The following is a 19,699-nucleotide window of genomic DNA, read 5'->3' on the forward strand; positions in this document are numbered from 1 at the left end:
CACTTCGAATGTGAAATGTAGTCCGGATGTTCCAATGAAGTCTTTGTGGGCTGGATACAATATAGTTTTCAAATACTGTGGGCTGACAGTATGGATGGCTTCTGTCTGGTTTGTAGATGTAGCCAGCATACACTCAACTTGTCGCCCACTTATCACCCACTTATCAACTTAAAACAGTGCTGGTGAATACAGTGTAATAGTTAACATAATGTGTGTGAAATGTGATGTGCGTTTTTTACCATGTCTCAGAGGGATTCACACCAACATATGAAAACACACACACACACACACACACACACACACACACACAAGCACATGAAAAAGCATCCGTGGTCTCAGAAATTTCCCCCCTAAAGAATCAATTTCCCAGCTAACAGGATTGTGTTATCTTATTCTTTAACAGACCATTACTGCCAAATTATTCATATACAAGAAAACAAACCTTCAAATTATGCACACACATCACACCCCCTAGGGTTTTACACATCTCCATCATGAAACACGAATGTACCTTTAATTGAGGGTGTGTCCATGTGTTCGTGAGGCTAAATGGTTTCACCTCCCAGTGTGTGTCTATGTTGAGGTGGCAGTTGGGTCACCGTTGTTGGAGGGAAAGCTGAATACATCCCCCAGAAGGGAAGAGTAGTTGACGTTTTTCACTGTAACCCCACCGGCACCAAACCTCGCATTCACATGAAACTGGAGACAACAGGAATTTACAAATCACTTCACAACTCTGACAGCATTAAAATACTTTCTTCTTCAGTGTTAAGACTTAAGTGTCAATAATTGATTATTTTAGTTTCCACTTTGGTTTTACTATCTAAGGCTGTCCTTTTAATATTTTAACTTTGTTATTGGTTCTCTGTGATAGACCTCTCCTTTATTTATTCTTTTATTTGCCTTATTCTATTCTATACTTAATACAACTACAAGCATGTTAAAGTTTCAGTGTGTATCAAAATTTATTTTGTTATTTCTTTAAATCAAGAATTTTTTTAATTGGTCTGAAGGTTGCTAAATTTAATGAGCAGAAAGAAAGAAAGAAAGAAAGAAAGAAAAAAGAAAGAAAAAGAAAGAAATCTAGGTAATAAGAAAATTGGTAATACTAAACAGCATATGGATTGCAGCAAAGATCTGGGTCAGTCAACAAAACACTCCTGTTGTATCCTCACTATGACGCAATAATTGTGACATTTTCAAATGCGCACATGGTTCAGAGGCCATTTTCAGGATTTTTTTGAGCTTTTTAAGGAAGACAGAGTAGTTAAGCAGAGACCGATGGACTTGTTTGGATTTGCAAACGGTGACAGAGGAAAATGGAGAATTAAATGAGCATTGCATGAGCGCACACAAACTCACACCCATGGATTCAGTCCACTCTCACTCTGCCTATGCAAGCCTTTGTTGTCTTGCCATGGTGTATGTCTCTCCTGATCACCTGTTTCTGCTTAGATTTGACTGCATGCTACATCGGCATTACATAGGAAAGATACAAATGCAAGACAGAAGAAAAAAGGAGCTACTTCCCCTTTGACCACCTCTGTCTCTGTCTCTCTTTCAAGTCTCAGTTCTCTCTTTCCAATAAATTACCCTCTTGTCTATTTAGCCATTCCTTCCCACTCACTTGATTCTGTTTTTGGCTCACTTAGGCTATCTACTGAGTCATCACAGGTAAGGCTAAAATCCAGATTGATTTTCCGTTACAACTATTCCAAAATCTGTGCACACACTATTAAATATCCTCTCTCTTACCTTTAAGGAGTCTTCAGGCATTACCGGGGGAGCACAGTGTTCAGTGTTCGTAATGCCAGCCAGGAAGGCAGAGTAGTCAACCTGGTCCCCATCTGCAAACCTACACCAGACATGCATCCAGATTAGAAACAGAAACATACTATTAAGCAACCTCCAAATTACTAACACAACAGCCCCCATTTGACTTAAATTAAGTGACTTTGCTCTTCTTTCGATGCAGAATTATTTAATGGTATTCAGTCTAAATGCTGGTTCAGAGATTTTTCAACCATGCCAAGCAACTTTTCTGGGCAAAGGACAGGGCTGTACTTTACAATGAACATGAACATTCAAAACCACCAAGTGCACTGTGATTAGTGGGCTCTTACTTGCTGAGCAGACCTGCCAGCAGATTCTCAGGCAGGGGAAGCCGGAAGGCCTTACAAATGGTCCTTGTCTCTTTGGTGGAGAGATGGCCGGTTCTGGAGACACAAAGAAAAGCGAGATACAGGTATCCAACCTAAGAAAAAATTATGAAGCCCTAGTTCTGAAGCCAGGTGTTTGGACCCACATCATTGTAGTTTGTTATTAAAAGCTCAAAGAAAATACACATGCACCTTAGAATCCTCCCTCAACTCAAAATAATCCACACTTCAGGATGTTTTTATGACTTCATAAGAACCATGAGCAGGATCACATCATTAGTCAGTGCTGACAAGTTGAACAGACAAGATCAGAGCAAATATGCCATCAGCAGCACCTTTGTTGAAGTACCATTCTTGCATCAATATACTATTTATAGAAAAACCTCTCAAACTGAATTTGTATGACTGAATTTGTGTGTGTGTGTGTGTGTGTGTGTGTGTGTGTGTGTGTGTGTGTTCTATAAAACCACAGCTGTTTTCCAGAGTGATGCCTAATGGTTGAAATGCTGATTCTTGTCATGCCATCCTCATTACAGGGATGCTGATGAACAATCAGACACAAACTGATAGAAACTGATAGCATTAAACATACAGTTTTATGCACAAAAAGAGTAGGAAAATGGCATGCAGGGAGAAAGACACGGAGACAGAAACAGACAAAGCAAGTGTACATCTCTGGTCTGCAAAGCTACATGCTATACAGGTCTTCAGGGTCCATCTGGTTCCAATGCTACCCTCTCACCGTGCTGGAACTAATTGTTGTTCTGAGATATGGAGCCACCGGCTTCACAATAGATGTCTTGTTGTGACGCTGTCTGTCTGTGTGTGTTTTCTGTGTGTTTCTGCTGCAACAGTGTTTTGTCTTAAGTAAATATTTTTGTGTGCATGTGTGTGTGTGTGTGTGTGTGTGTGTGTGTGTGTGTGTGTGCGTGTGTGCATGTGTGCACCCGCTTACTTGTATTGGTCCTGGTGTGTGAAAGCTCTGGCCATTTCAGGAAGCTCTTCAAAGTGCTTCTTCTTGAGGAAGTCCTGGGCCACAGCCAGCATCAGGCCCACATCCATCTCAGGCTGCTCACACTCTGAGAAACGTCGGCCCAGCACCAGCACCTCATGACCCGACAGACCACAGTCCAGGCCCATCAACATGCCCCTGTAGGGCATTCATACATGCAAATACACATGCAGAAAATAACACACAAAAACTGATAGTCCTAACTTTAAGAAAAGTATGTATAGACTTTCTCTCTGCCACCTTTTGTCACTTTATATCCTTTGAATTGGACAGAAAGGACCAGATGTCATTAAGTACATATTATTGCAAGGTGGGCATACTGACAGACTGAACTATATTTATTTTTGCAGCATTTACTGTACCTGAACGACTCATAGGGGATGAAGCCAGTGTTGTTGGGGTCACTGAGAGCCAGAAACTTCCTAATCTCACTCTGTTTCTCATCAGAAACCGAACGTAGTTTACTAAGGATGTTGCCCACGTTGGCTTTGGGGAACTTTAGACAATCACACACAAACATGAAATCTTTAATCAAATATAGCATTCAGTAATACCAAAAGAAAAAATGATGGCTTCATAGTAATACACAGCTAACAGGTGATGGTTTGGAGTTTAGAGCCCCTGAACCAGGATGTGTAGCCATGTTAGCTTTAGCAACATGCTCCAAAGACCATCACTGAGAGCAAGATTGTGATACCAAAAATGTCCAATACACTACCCCACATATTCCTTAGAAAACGAAACAAATATTCTTCCTTCAGTTCTCTCCCTACCTCCTTGGCATGTTGCTCCATGTAGTTGAGGGTATATTCATCAGCATCCAGAAGATGGAAGTGCTTTTTGTTGAGGCATAGGGTAGCTCCAATGTACAGATCCTGAGCTGTGAAGTACTTAGACAGTTCGCTCTTGAACAGCTCCTGGTCTGGCTTCTTTACACGACCACGCTCCAGAAACTTTCCACCGAGCACACCTGGTGCACGATGTGTGAGAGAGGGAAGGATGAAAGGGTCACTAATTCTTAATTTTACTTCACTACTTACTCACTCACTACTTATATTATTTTGTTTCACATTTTTTAACTTTTACCGTACTGAACAGTCCATGAGCCCATTACATAATATTAATCTTGAAATGTAAATAATACTTTTAAATGGTGATTTACTCTGATGGGAATATCTCCATTCCTGAAAAAGTAAGTCTATGCACTAAACATCATCTGTTTCATCTCTTTTCAAAAGATTCTGGAAATGGAAATTTAATCTAACAAACCTAATGTTTAACATGATAGCCATAGATTTCTAGCTCAAGTCCTGAGAGCAGTCCTGGTGCAGCTATGGTCCTAATGCTTTTACCTGAGTTCCTCTGAGGATGTTCAAACACACTGATGGAGTCATCACAGAGGTAGAAGGAGATGATGAATATCCTGTCTCTGTCAACTGGATCAGTGGTCACCATCTTGGCACGGAAATTCAGCACATTACTGTCTAGGCCACATCTAGGGGGACATATGCACAGTAGAGTTGGGGGTTTCCATGAGCACACATTTCGGTGTAATTTGATTGTGTAATTACAGATCCAACCTGTCTTTCTCCATAAATTTGAGGAAATCTTTCTGCGGGGGCTTGGGCAGCAGGCCCTGGCAGGAGCTTAGTGAATCCTCCTCTGAGCCAAAGCCGTTGTAAGGGGGCACGGGCCTCAAGGGCTTAGGGGCTGGTGGAGCTTTGTACAGCGCTGGGGTGAAATTCTCTGAGAGGAAGAAGGAGAAAGAAAAGACAAAACACTTAAAGGAAGAAAGAAACCCAGGAGGAGAGCTGCAATAATCAGAGGGCAGCAGGTAATCCAACCATGCAGGAACACAGCAGACTGGGTCTCACTGTAACCCTGACCTGACCTCTGACTGCTCAGAGGGAGGCAGGACCCTCCATCACAGTAGCCTGTCACTATGGGCTCTCCCTGTTTTACAACTGTGACTAATGCAGTGAGCCCCAGAACCTGCCCAGGGTGACAGCCACATCTAGGACCAGCTTGGGTTTCTCTAGATGGGGAGCGGTGTGCCTCTTGTGGTCCCTGATGCCTTTAAGTGTGGAGGCATGGAGAAATAGCAGCGCTGGCGGGCCAGAGTATCGTATGTCAGGCAGACAGTGGTCCTGAATTGTAATTGACGAAGGAGTAACTGAGAGACCCACAGCCTTATACAAGCTACTGAGTGATCTCAGTCCAGTTTAATACAAAAAAATCATTACTCATAACATTTCTGTATATTATATACTAATACTATACTATAAACTGTATAGATAAAGACATCGGTATCCTCTGCAATTAGTCTCAGGGATCAGTTTTGCAGGAAGGTAATAACTTTTACTGGTGCTTGCTTTTATTGCTACTAAGAGCCTGATTTACTAAAGCTTTGCGTGCGTAAAAACGTGCGCAAAAGCGACAGCACGCGCAAAGAGATGATGATGCTGATCTACCAACCGGGCGCACCAAGGATTGCGTCTGTCAATCGGGCAAAATAACACGCGCTACTCGTTTTGCGCTTCTGCCTTCATAAATATGCAATATAGGCGTGCCAGCCAGAACGCGCAAAAATATTGGGCGGAGTAGATGCAAATAGAATCATTTTGCGCACGCAATGTGATTTACCAAACCTGAAACTAATTGCGCTGATTATTTTTGCGTCCATATTTAGCACGTTTGAACGTCATTTCTTAGGCTACCTGGCACAGCCGTGCGCACAGATGGCTGCGGTCATTGTTGCGAGGAGGCGGCGTAGGCAGGACAGGCAACGGAGAGAACGCATCTTTTCTGATCTTGTCACTCTTTTTGGAATGCCCGAAGAAAAAAATAATAGAGACATATCGGTGATCCGGCGATGCCATTTTGGAGCTTCTCCGTGAAGTAGGAGCTGATTTGGATCCAGTCACAAGGAATTGCGTTCCTCCTTGTCAAATTCCTTTGCTGTAACTCAGCAATGTGCTTGTTTGACTCCTGTACCAGCACCTCCAATTCCATGGGTTCGAATTTGCACGCGCAAAAACTCACGCAAAATCCTCATTTAAATAGGGAGGGCTCAACTACTTTTGCACCTGTAGTCAATTGCGCTGTTAACTTAGTAAATCAGCCGCAAACCCCAAACAGGCAGCGCGCGCAATCTATCCATGTGCGCACGCAATTTGGCGCTCTTTATTTGGGATCTTAGTAAATCAGGCCCTAAGTGTTCAGATTAATGCATCATAGGCATGATTAACAGAAGACTGAAAATCAAATACATTCAAATGTGTGACCGGCTAAAACGTCACACTGCCGCTGGAAAAGGGAGAGCTGGTGTGAATCCACAGATATCACTTAATTAATTTTGTGAAATAAGATCAGGTTTTTGTTGCACAGACGAAACACTTTTGAAATCACATAACTGTAAATCAATCTATCACTTTTGGATTAATAATTGAGTCTCATCAAACCGCATTTGCAGCAATTCAAACATCAATAACACAATAATATTGGTTACCTATGTTGTATCTGGAGCGGTAGTAGTCTTTGGTAAAATCATCACAGTCAGCGATGACCACTCTCCTGCCCCACACATTCACCTCCCCACCCACAGTCAGATCACAGTCCTTATAAAACTCCTCATGGACAGCTCCTGTCTGTACAACAGAGAATGAAGAAGGAGGGGGGAATGAGATGAGTGAAAGATCACCACTATAGAATTGTAACATTTTTTAAAATTCAGCTAAACATACATGAATTGAACCTTTAGCTAAATTTAGATTGCATTGCTGTAAACGAACCCGAGATCAAACTTACAACTGTTAGTTTCAGTCAAAACAGTGTTCAGGTAGAAGCTCACTATTATACTCTAATATGCTTGCTATAACAGCGTGTGATTGCATCAAGTGTATTTTTAAGATGGTGTTGTGGAGCGTCACTTTGGTCTGATCAAGAGCAGTTGTGCTCGAACCATCACCTTGGTCGAACAAATAAGTGGATATTGGAGCCCTGCAGTGTGCGAGCTGTTTATTTGTTTATTTCTTCATATGCTCACTTTTGGCTCAGCACCTGTTATTTTTTATTTGAATGTGCATGCACACTTGTATTTGCTATAATAGACTCCACTCTTCTTGGAAGACTTTGGTAACTTGCAGGGATACACTCCAGTTCAGCCACAAGACCATTAGTAAGGTTGGATACTGATGTTGGGTGTAAGGCTGGGCTCACAGTCAGTGCTCCAGTTCCCAAAGGTGTTGAATGGGGTTTTAATGTTCATCATTTTCATGTTCCTTACTATCAGGCTGCCCAAATTCGTTGCTGAATATTCTCCAGTTGCTCCAAAACGCTGCAGCACGTGTTCTGACAAAAACGAGGAAGAGAGATCATATTTCTCCGATATTAGTCACTCTGCACTGGCTCCCTGTAAAGTTTAGAATAGAATTTAAAATCCTCCTCCTTACTTACAAAGCCATAAATGGTCAGGCACCTTCTTATCTTAAAGAGCTCATAGTACCTTATTACTGTTAGGATCCGCTAACCTGTCTGCTCCCAGTGTTCTTTGTTCCCCTTCTCCCTAGTGTTATGTGTCTGTCTGTCTGTTCCCCTGTCTGTCTCAGCCGAGTGTTTCCCTGCACCCAGCTGGCCACGCCTCTCCAGCAGCACACCTGGAGCGCATGAGCCTAATGAGAGGTCTAGTATATAAGGAAGATGCTGAGCTTGGTTTGTCGCTGGATTATCCTGATCTCTCCGATGAGTTTCCAGAGCCCGTGCCCTTGTGAGTACTTCCAGTCTTTACCAGTTGCTGTCTTGTTACGCATACTTTGTAGTGGCTGTGTTTTCCTCTGCCCTCACGTGCTTTTGTCTTTCTCCAGTGCCAACCTCCCGCGTTCAGCACTTGCTCAGCCTCAACCCACCATGTGGAGAATTGTTTGTTCCACTCCTTATGAGTGTGCCTTTTGTTTTTCTCTCCTCTCCCTATGAGTGTGTTTTTTGTTGTTTCCATTATTGTAAATAAATTTAGTTATCTTTTACTCTTGTCTCTGGTCTGTCCATTGAGTCCAAGTACTACTAAATTTAAGGCACAGCCTAAAAATTAACCTATTTGAACACTGCGTTCCCAGAATGCAGGCTTACTTATGCTTCCTAAAGTCTCCAAAAGCAGAACAGGAGCCAGAACATTTAGCTATCAAGCTCCTCTCCTGTGGAACCATCTTCCAGTCTTTGTCTGGGATGCAGACACTGTCTCTACATTTAAGAGTAGGCTTAAAACTTTCCTTTTTGATAAAGCTTGTAGTTAGGGCTGGCTCAGGCTTGCCCTGGACCAGCCCCTAGTTATGCTCCTCTGTCCTTCTCTCCCTCTCCATCTGCACACTTTCATGTCCTATCACAGCGTGTTACTAGCTTAGCTTCTTCCCGGGAGTCTCTGTGCTTTGTCATCTCGCAGGTTCCCATGGATAGTGACTGAATCTGGATTGTGGATTACAGCTGTGTCTCCTGCCATGGCCCTGCCTGACATCCACTGCAACTGCTACTACTATTATTACATCCACTGTCACTGTTACTGTGATTGCATTTCTGTCTGTCTCACTCTCTCTTTCTCATCCAACGGGTCGAGGCAGATGGCCGCCCACCCAGAGCCTGGTTCTGCCTGAGGTTTCTGACTGTTAAAAGGAAGTTTTTCCCTTGCCACTATCGCCAAGTGCTTGCTCATGAGGGAATTGTTGGGTCTCTGTAGATAAAAGAGTTTGGTCTGTACCAGCTCTATATGGAAAGTGTCCTGAGACAACTTCTGTTGTGATTTGGCGCTATACAAATAAAAGTGAATTGAATTGAATTGAATGTTCAGCATGTTCATAGTGAAGGCACGGCTGAGACAGGACATACTTTGAGGCTGTCCAATATGTAACCTTTTCCCTGACTGCTGGAGTCAAACACATTGAGCACTGTGCGGTCTGTGATCTCTCCAGGCTGCTTCATTTGGGCTGGAGCACTCTACAGAGAAATGACAAACAACCAGAGGCAGGAAAAGACAGAAAATGTTACACATAACACATTATGCACAGAACTGACCACCAGATGCACACAGCACTGAGAGAGAGAACAAAGGATCAAAGGATAGACAGAGACCGATGGATGGATGGATAGATAGATAGATAGATGTTTAATGACAGAATAAATAGACAGAGTAAAGAAGTGATCTATCCTAAGGACAATGTGATTTCCTATTGGATGATAGATTCTGGTCAACCAGGACTGGACTGAAAGCACATGTGGACACACACACACACACACACACACACACACACACATACACACACACACACACACACACACACACACATGATTGAGGCCTGGCTGTCTTTCAAGATGAATTAGACCTCAGTCAGTAACTGGAGGAGGAAGCCAAAATACTTGAGGGAGAATTGATGCAGTCCTGTCAGAATGAACATGGTCTCTGTGAGGGGAGGGATAGTGGGAGAAAGATGGAAAGAAGTCACCCATCCAGAAAGAGAGCCACTGCAAGCCTTTCGGTTTGGAATAACTATCTATTAATGTAAAACGTGCTAATGGACAGGGAAACTGAACCCACAAAATGCATGAGATAACCTGCAAAACCGATTCGGTCACATTCATGTAGTCCTTAAAAGGTTCTTACCACCCTAGAGAATTTAGCAAATTTTCTGTCTTTTCTTGTCAAGCATGTTCCTCTCTCTAAAGTATGAATTTCCATAACCTGGAAAATCTCTGTTTTTTTCTTCCTTCTTCTCCTTGCCAATAAATTACCTTAGGCAGTTTGCTGCGACGTAGGAATTTGGAAATGGTATCTCTCCCAGAGTTTGGTGAGATAACCTCGTGGATTTCTATGGTGTCATCTGCCAGGAAGTAGTGCAGGATGAGCTCCCGAAGATCCCCGAACATGCTCTCTGTGTCGTCCCAGAAACAGTAGAAACACAGGACTTTGCGGTCATGGTCAAGGAATTGCTTCAGTGTGTCATGCCTCTCATAAGGCCGGAGTGGCTTCATACTTTTCTCAATCTGAATGAAAGACCATGTGAAATACAAAGAATCACACATTGATAAAAAACTGAACATTTTTATTTTTACCAATTCTTTTCTTCATTAGTAGATATCAATGCCTTTCGATTTTCGCACTGGTATCATCAGCAGGGATCATTAGATTAAATGATCACTTGATCCAAAATATACCAAATACAAAAAAACAAACATATTTAGATAATAATTACAATGAAAAATGCATAATAATGATAACAATAAGGAGTGTAAACTTAATAGTCTTGGGATTTGGTACAGTACCCCAGACAAAATAGGCAGCTTTAAAACATCAGGTTGAAAGGCATATGTTATTATTATACAATATGTTGATTTAAAGTGTAGGAAATTTGCAATTATTATTGACATTTGATAGACTAAAGTATTAGTAAATTCATGAAACTGCTTGATTTACTAACTGATTGATTTACAGTGAAAAAAATGTATCCATCCATAATCAGAGGAAAGTGAAACTATATTCTGTTGTTGGTGTATTTATGAGAACACTAAAGAACAAGGAAAAATTAAATTGCAAAAAAGGCCAAACCCAAATAAAAAAAAGTTCACTCTGATGTCTACCTGTTCCCGAAGGTTCCTGTAGGGGTCATCAGGAACAGTGGCACAGTCATTTAGGTGTACCCCTAATTTAGTGAGAAAATTCCTTGTAAAGGAGTCACAGTCGGTCACAGTGAATGTGCGTGAGTACAGCACCATCTGTTGGTTGATGTTGAAATGGACAACATTGTAGAACTGGCTGTCGTTTGGGGGAGGCAGTGGGATACGCTGGCGACGAATAAGTGTTCCTGCCACAAGGAACAACAACACAGCAATGGTAAGCAACAGATATTAAACTGCTTATCATATCTCTGGCTAAATGATTCCAACTGGCCGCAATTCAGAAAAAGTACATGAACATAAAATATTTTCATTTGAGCTACTGTCATAAGACATTTTCTGAAATATCACAAACACCTTGAGGGATGCCACTGTTCTTGAACTCTGGCTCCACCACTTGTATGGTATCATCTTCCAGGTAGAAGTAGATCTTGCACTTCCTGATTCTGTATGTCTCATTTTGTGCCTCAGTCACAGTTTCCTGGAAGTATGCTTCAAAACACAGAGCCTAGAGGGGCAAAAGGGCATTTTATCAAATTATGGCTTTTAGTTACCTAAGTGATCATTGGGTTTCAAGATTTCTTGAATGACCTCACAGAAATATGCAAATTTCAATGCTAGTGCAATGTTGGTAAAAAATGATTTAAACTAAACTAATGAACACATAGACCACTGGAAATGTTGTATTGTACTAAGTGACATAATACACAGAGCATTCACTGTACTGTATGCAACATTTGAACATTTAAAGCCAGAGCTAAATATAAGTTTGAATTAAATTAGACATGTCAGTCCATTCTAATTTACTAGTACTCTATACGATGCACAAAAACATGTGAATATAACCAGTGAGGTAAAACTGAACAATTTCAACAAGACAGTTCACCTGTTTGTCAAAGGCAACCCATGATGGGAAGTGACTGCCCTGTCCCTTGGGGTTAACAGAATATTTGGGTTTCATCTTCTGGCCAACTAACAGCTCTCCTCCAATGCCTGGCTTTGCAGATCCCACCAACATAGGAACGCCATTTGAATAGTCAAAATGTTGGGATTTGTGAAATCTCTCCTTCCCCAGCTGTAGTAAAGAAGAGAGAAAGCATCTCTGCTCAACTGTAGGCCTTGATAAAGTTTTCACTTTCTATTAAAAACATAATGTAGTATAAGCTTACTATATTATGCAATCATTAAATCAACTATTTATATATTTAGAATCAGTGCAAACACAACAGTCATGTAGTGACAATTTAAAGTAAAATTATTTACTGCTGCAAGTCATCAAAAACAACCAACATTGGGAGATGAGTATTGGGAGTTCTTAAAATATGAGTTGGGAAAGTTTCTCAGCATATTTGGGGGTGATCAAGACAAGGAAAAAAGGGCAGCTAAATAAGAAGTTTTTGCGGCTAGCTTCTCTTTCTCAACAGGAGGCCCTGTCTGGCAGGTACAGATGTGAATACAAAGTATTATAAATTACCTAAAATATTAGATAAATAGCTGCACTGTGGTACAATTTTATAGCAATTTATACACATCTAAATATTGTGAATCAACAGCCAACCCATTTACAGACTTAATCAATCATTGTAGCTTTATACCATGTGATGATAGGGATGCTTGCATTTCCCATGAAGAAAACTAAAAAATAACTGGAGTCCAGAGTCCAGGGTGTGATGGCATAACTGCTGAGTTGTATAAAGTGTTTGATGAACCACTGTTTCCTTTTTTGGTTGAGGTCTTTTCAGAAAGCATTGAGACAGAAGCTCTTTGAACAAATATGGCTCATTTTGTCATCACTTTGATTTGGAAACAAAACAGACAGGGCCTATCTGGAGAACTGGTGTCCTATCACACTTAAGTTGATGATTATAACATTTTGGCACTCATTTTTGCTGTTAGAATTAAAGAAAGTTTAAATACTATTATAGATTAAGTATGTCACGCATCATTAAATACCACAAAAGAAAAAAAATTCATGGTTACAACGAGACTTATTAACGAGACTTATTATCCTTGAGGCAGAGAATGTTACTGTCAAAAGCTGAGGGCATGTCCAGACTTACTCACTGTATGTGGCTCTCTCTTTTGGATGGTGGCGTATTCTCCATAAGAATCACAATATGTTGTTTACTTTTGCGTGGGAAAACAAAAGTCACCTTGTTAAATAGCCAGTAATAATGATTACGAATCAGTGTTTATATTTTGGGGATTTTGCAACTCTAAACAATGCATTTAAAATTAACTGATTTAAACAATTTATTAATAATCCCATTTTATCCAAAATTATGTGTTTTTCAGAACCGGTGATATGAAGTTTCTTTTATTTTGCAATTACACTACTATCAAAATCCCAAACCAGTTTTCAAATGTCATAAGCAATGCTTTTGGCTTGGTCTTTCCTGTTTAAACATACTGTAACTTCTCACTGCAGAGACATTACATTTGGAATAATAAGGATATTCTCTACAAAAAGAAATCTTGTGTTTTTGAAAACTGGCTCTGAAACAATATCATACTTGGTGGTCAAGGACTTGACTCAAATGGTAGGCTACATCTTCTCAGAGTTTTGAGAAAATACCAAATGTGTGGCGTTGGGTGGATCATGCTTTCCAGCAGAGCATCACAATAGTAATAGAAGAAGTAGGATTTTATTCCAACACATCATCTCAATTCTTTATATAATCCATATGTACATATCTCATATGTGCGTTGCTTTGGATAAAAGAATCTGCCAAATGACTACTTGTAAAAATGACTAATTGTAATAATCCCATTGTGGAATGGTATATTAGAGAATGCCAATTGGAGAGAGGTGAGCTCCTTGCCTCTCAAGTTTTTCTTTACAAATGAAGTGAGAGAAGTTGTGTTTATATTAGTTCACAGGTTGTAATCAGCAACATCTTTTCATTAGAGATATAAACAGGACATTGAAAAATTCAGCCAAAAATGTCTCAAATTTGCTTTGCAATTGCTCTCATACAGAGAAATTTTGGTCAGACTTTCTACAGTTTATCCAAATATACCTTTTTGCTTCTTTTTGTTTAGAGGATGCTTACTTTGGTATGTTTGATTTTAAGATGGAAAATGAAAGAATATATTCCAAATAAAACTTTTTGTCTTGCACGTACCACTTTCACGAATGCAAATCCATTCTTTCCTGTTTTTATGAATGACCTCAATGAATATGTGGATGCGATAAAATATTCAAAGAACACTCAAGCTTTGAGGACTGTGCTATTTTAGGTATTTCAATATGTCTCAATATATAACATGCTGCCGCTACCTGTCATAGGCGAAAATAACAGGCTGCTACTACCTGCCAGCGCCACTAACAGGACCTCAATGTCTGTTGTCATTTACCCGGAAATTACGTCAAATGATACGTTCAGTATCAAACTCATGAAAACTTTTCAGAAGAGAGATGAGAAAGGCGCATCTCTAGTGCAATCAAATCCATTACAATTTGTTTTATGATCACTGAAGGTGCCTGTAAGGTCACCACAAGGTTAACGTTATCTAACGGGTTTGCTACTTCAGCTTGTATCAAAAATGCCTTGGCATCTTTTGTCTACCTATGTAAATAAAGACTTGTCGTTAGATTTAGCTTCGGAGCCGCTAAATTCATATACAAGACTGTAATATTAGCTAGCGTTAGCTGTAGCTAGGTATCTTTTAAGTTACGCTGTGCCAAGCTGATCCAACCTACCGTCAAAACATTACTATGAAATATACCAAGTGTTGTAATCTTACTTGTTTATTGGGAGAATTCCCGGGCAGAATTGGTAAAGCCATGGCTGTAAAACACGTTGATACAACTCAGCTGCTGCTAATGTCCAACGGGCTGTTATTGGTTGCCATGGAAGCGTTTCGTTTATTGTTGTCTCTTGGCAACGTTCGCAACGGAAGGAACTAATTAATATTCGTGTGTATGCGACCAAAGTGAGACTTTAATGCACGCACAAATTTAGCTTTGTATCAAAAACACAAAGGAAAAACCAATAGTTCAGGGCACACTGCATACCTGTATTGAACAAAACAGATCACAGAGCAACAACGTTTAAATAAAACATTACAAAGTCTTTGTATTCTTGTCAGACCTGTAAAGAGGCAGATGTACTTTCATTTACTCTTTATGAACATAAAAAGGAGGAATCCAAGACTCAGGACTAAAAGACATAGTTGTACCACTGTATAAACATAAATGAGAAACAACTCATTATTTTGTTACTTTTATTTGTTCATCAAACTTAGTAGACAAACCAGAACCTTCAGTGCCCAAAACAACAATTTTACTCAACAAAATACATTAAAAAAGATAGAGGGGAGGCTGACATAACCCATAAAACATGAAGAACCTCTAAAAAAGGCGTAATGATCCCACATCTATCTGCACTCACCCTGAAGATGATTATGATGTTTGGAAATGAAAAAATACAACACTGGCACTGACAGAGCCATGCAAAGGTGAATTTAAATCAACTTGCACTTGACTTGACTTACTTGAGCACAAGAAGGCAGTAATAACAGTGCATAATCTTTCATTGTGGTACAATGTCAGTTTGGTAAAAATAAATAAAAAATTGCAACATTCTGATGGCCTTTACAATTTTTCCAATTTTTTCATGATATGTATCATTGTTTGGCCTGAAAAATGGAGTATTTATGGTCATTCTGGTCTAACCAGGAAGTCCCATATCATATCAACAGTGCTTGTCAAGTGGAGGTCCAGTTTTTAAGTTGACAAAAGGATGTGCATCTTATGTAGAAACATAGCCACAGACTAATCTGAAATTGGTTGCTTGCTGTCATTACACACTTAAAAACCATATAGCAATGATTTAGAATTCTTCCCTACAGTTTTTCCTGACATCAAACAAACACAGACTCATCTCATTTGACAGACCCTAAGATGCCAGGCCAAGCAGGAATCCTCCAATGAAACCACTTGTGACAACAATGTTTTTCTTCACAAACTCTGTGGACTGAAAAAGACAGAAAATGTATTTCAGTATATAAAGTAGTTACAATCCATTCTAGATTGGCATTAATTCTGAATGACATGTAACATAACTGAGTTAACTTAATAACTTTTTAAGTTGTGAACAAATTTTCAAAAGCAGGGACAGCTTGACTCACATTAAAGTGCAAATCATTAGAATCTTGTCAGCAGATGTGCTTGCACAGTGACTGCAGTTACCTGCTTCCTTGGCATGTTCGCATTGACAGCTTAAACAAAATCTTTATTAAGGAAAGAATGGCTGAAAAAACGGCATGTTTGACTACCTTATTGTGAATGATTTCCTCTTACTTTGCCTGACAATGAGAACAGACATTTTACAGTCTAAATAGCCACACAATGTAGCCGGTGACAGTGTTGACACTGACAGAAAAAGCAGGTATGACATGCAGTTAGGTCTCAACGTCAAACCAGCGATGTTGCAGTTGTATGTTTAGCGTTTCAACCACAAGGCCACCAGGATGTACCAACTGTCTCCGTTTCAATTATGATGGAAGGATTAAAAATATTCCTCAAGACTGATAACGAAGTTCTGATTACCTTTTGTCAAAACAAATTACAGAAAAAAAATCATACCTTCTCAACAAACGTGTTTAGCTCTGGGCCAGCTTGATTGGTACCCTTCTTTAACTGCCGCTTTGCTTTGTTGACATCTTTCTCTACTCTCTTCCAGTCCACTTGGATATAGCCAGTATTGTTAGCTATCTGGAGAGTCAGGTAAATGAAAAAGATTAGACAGATTCGCCAGAGTGTTTTTAATTCTGTTGAAAGGCTTAATACATACATGTTCATGCCTCATGATGCAAGAATACCTGTAACAGCAGAAGACCTCCCCCTACAGATGTCGCAGCAACTTTTCCAACTTTCTGGAAGAGATAGCCTACACACCTAAAATAATCCAGACAGAACATGAAGGTTAATCTCACATAAATCACTTCAACTGCCTTTAAAATGACCACTTTAAAGTATGGTGTGACATACCAATTGCACAATTGTAATGTTTTACGGTAGAAAGCATGGAATGTGTTTTCATAAGTGATGGATTGGATTTCTTGACATACCAATTGCACAATTATAATGTTTTACGGTGGAAAGCGTGGAATGTGTTTTCATGAGTGATGGATTGGATTTCATAATTGTCTTCCTAAAACATGGAACAAAATGCGAGATCAGAAAATAATCCGGGGCCATGAGTGACATGTTGAATTTAGCACTGGACTATTTCTGGACCATTCGAAATGTTTTCTATAATGCATATCATAAATATCCGTAGAAAACTAAGTGGGACAGTTAACGAGGAGCACCTCAAGGCTACACATTGAATTTCCAAGAGAATACTTACCAGCCACTCACTCCCCCTATGGCTATCTGTGTGGCCACGGAGTACTTCTCTGCAACGGGGCCAGAGTTTTTCCCGAAGAGTCGATTCCACCATCGCTGACGTTTGGCATATTGCGTCAGATCTACGACTTTGTCGTAAATCTCCTCTTCAAGCTCTATTCATACATGGAAAGAAAAATAGTCAGCATGCAATAGCAACGAAAGGATGCCCTTCAATGGTGACTGGCTAAATGCAAGTATTGCCATACTAAGTTCATCTATATACACTACCCCAGTTGCTACAAACACAACATTATGAACACTGTACTGGCGCATCTTAGTGATCAACCTCATCAGTTCAGGCATTTGTGTTACAGAAGTGTCAACATAGCTGACGACAACTCACTTAATAACTTGTCTGGGAACTTAGTAAAGTTCCTAGGTCAGACAATAAGTTAGCATGATCAGACAAGTAAGGCTAAACGACAGCTGAAAAGTTAGCTATTAATGCTACGTCTGAAGACATCGCGGTTTAAGAGGGAGGAGAGTTTTTAGAACACCAAAGTATAAAGTCAAACTTTGCAACATGGCTCGTGTACAATCCAAACGTAGAAGAACTGGGTCCCAGTTCAGCAAGAGATGTAGTGAGTTTGTAGGCCTTCTTACCCTTGTCGCGGTTCGCCATTTTGGAATACACTGGACTGTCCTCAGCTGCCTGCACGCTCAGCGTCATTCGCCTCATTTTATTGGTCAAAGTGAAACAGAAACCCAGTCAGGCACAGGTCTGCCTAAACAATGATATATTGATGTACACGCTGTAATAATAATAACATTATTGTTGTTGTTGTTGTTGTTGTTGTTGTTGTAATAATGTGTTTTGTAAGGTCCATTCAGTGCATGCGTAGCAAGTGGAAGCATAGTTATAACTATTTGAAAAATAAATGAAAATAAGGCCAAGCAAAATCTACTCCTACTCTTAATATACAGCTGTAATTTCATGTAAAAACGGAAAAAAAAAAAAAAAAAACATTACAAAAGTGACTAGACGGTGGGCAGAGTATGCCAGATTGCATACTCGATCATGTGTTGGGTGATCTGCAGTAGACTCACGATGCAGAAATGCTCTGAATGTGGTTAAGACACAGTTATGAACAGCCAAAGGTTTGATATTTAAGCAAAGTTTTTTTTCCCCACTTAAATAAGGCAATGGCCACTGACAGAATACATAAATGTGTGCATGAATTCAATCAACAAAACAAAGGGGTAATTAGAAAAGTAGCAAGAATTGTTACTCGGGTAGGAAATATTTATCAAAACTGACTTTCATATATGCCTACAATCAGGTAGGGATGTCAGCGGGATAGCTCTTGTGAAATAAGCTGTTAAAACTGCATAGCTAAAAAAAGAATAGTAAGAACAAAGGGCATTCGAAGTGTAAAAAGGCCATCAAAATCATGATGCATCAAATGCAAAGAAATAGCACAAAAATGAGTCACCTGTTTTAAGCAGTTATACAGGTTGCTTGTTTTAAAAGATAAGTCCTATCTGACAGAAACACAGGCCTACTTTTATTTACAATATATTTATACCACTGATTGTGAGTCTGATAAAAGTAATTCTGTGGGATTTGAAAGAATGGGTTACTTTTAAGAAAAGCAAATTCATGTTGTTAGTCTGTTTTGATTTTCCAGAATTACCCAGGCTATACTATACTATAGATTTTACAGTCAGTTTTACTTCCTTCCCAACATACTTTGTGGTGATGTACAATTTTGTTGTTTGGTAGTGTACTTTCCTTTTGTTACCTATAACTGAACCAAAGTAATCCTGTGGAGACATTTTATGAGTAGCCACCAAGAATTTTTAAAGCTGATTTTCTTCAGAAGTGAAGTTACAACCGATTAATATCAAAATAATTGCACAGTGTCCCATATGTATGTAATGGACAGTGTGCAGAACTTCTCTGATATTACATAATAATGTAGTTTCGTAGAGTAACAGTGGGAGTGTAAGCTAAACAAAATGATAAATTAACTATAAGAACACAAAGCCACAGAGAGCACCAATACATTTACTGTGGCACTGTCACGTACATACATTTAATAAATGTATGTGTAGTTGATGTAGTTGATTGTTTATCACTTTAGTGTTCATTATCTATCTATCTATCTATCTATCTATCTATCTATCTATCTATCAAAAAGTACTGTATATCTGCAACGTTGCAAGAAGCATCCTTGACAGCCACCCCCAGTAGACAAATATGACAGTTATTATGGCCAATAGGTTGCGTTAAAATACAGTTACGTAATCATAATGTCGCGTGAGAAGCCAATCGCAGAACTGGAGGTGGGTCTTGAAAGGCCGTTTGATGTGTGCGTGAGCGTGTTCGTCCGCGTGTTCGCAACGCGTCAATCGGAGACGTTCACGTGACTGCACACGCCAGCCAGTCATTGGTCAGCGTGAGCAAAGGGCGTGCCGACAGTGGCGGCGTGTGTTTGCCTATGTGACACAATTACAACAACTTTGAGCCGATGG

At 39.9% G+C, this 19,699-nt stretch overlaps 2 protein-coding genes across 2 annotated transcripts; both read right to left on the reverse strand.

Annotated features, from left to right (window-relative positions):
* Window positions 1-340: 340 nt before the first annotated feature.
* efhc2 (EF-hand domain (C-terminal) containing 2) lies at window positions 341-14,616 on the reverse strand. The gene is made up of 15 exons (XM_076747648.1): window positions 14,575-14,616; window positions 11,714-11,902; window positions 11,185-11,335; window positions 10,792-11,015; window positions 9,946-10,197; window positions 9,046-9,153; window positions 6,680-6,818; window positions 4,752-4,917; window positions 4,524-4,666; window positions 3,945-4,141; window positions 3,534-3,667; window positions 3,115-3,309; window positions 2,124-2,216; window positions 1,756-1,855; window positions 341-699 (listed from the first exon to the last, which is right to left on the reverse strand). Exons 1-15 carry the CDS (start codon window positions 14,614-14,616, stop codon window positions 574-576), a joined length of 2,259 nt encoding a protein of 752 aa, XP_076603763.1. The 3' UTR covers window positions 341-573.
* Window positions 14,617-15,026: 410 nt separating this feature from the next.
* On the reverse strand, window positions 15,027-17,953 carry fundc1 (FUN14 domain containing 1). The gene is made up of 5 exons (XM_076747649.1): window positions 17,828-17,953; window positions 17,184-17,337; window positions 16,654-16,729; window positions 16,418-16,546; window positions 15,027-15,806 (listed from the first exon to the last, which is right to left on the reverse strand). The coding sequence occupies exons 1-5, from the start codon at window positions 17,901-17,903 to the stop codon at window positions 15,729-15,731; spliced, it is 513 nt and encodes a 170-aa protein (XP_076603764.1). The 5' UTR covers window positions 17,904-17,953; the 3' UTR covers window positions 15,027-15,728.
* Window positions 17,954-19,699: the final 1,746 nt, after the last annotated feature.

The sequence above is a fragment of the Chaetodon auriga genome, chromosome 13 (genome assembly GCF_051107435.1).
Source record: "Chaetodon auriga isolate fChaAug3 chromosome 13, fChaAug3.hap1, whole genome shotgun sequence".
Lineage (NCBI taxonomy): Eukaryota > Metazoa > Chordata > Actinopteri > Chaetodontiformes > Chaetodontidae > Chaetodon > Chaetodon auriga.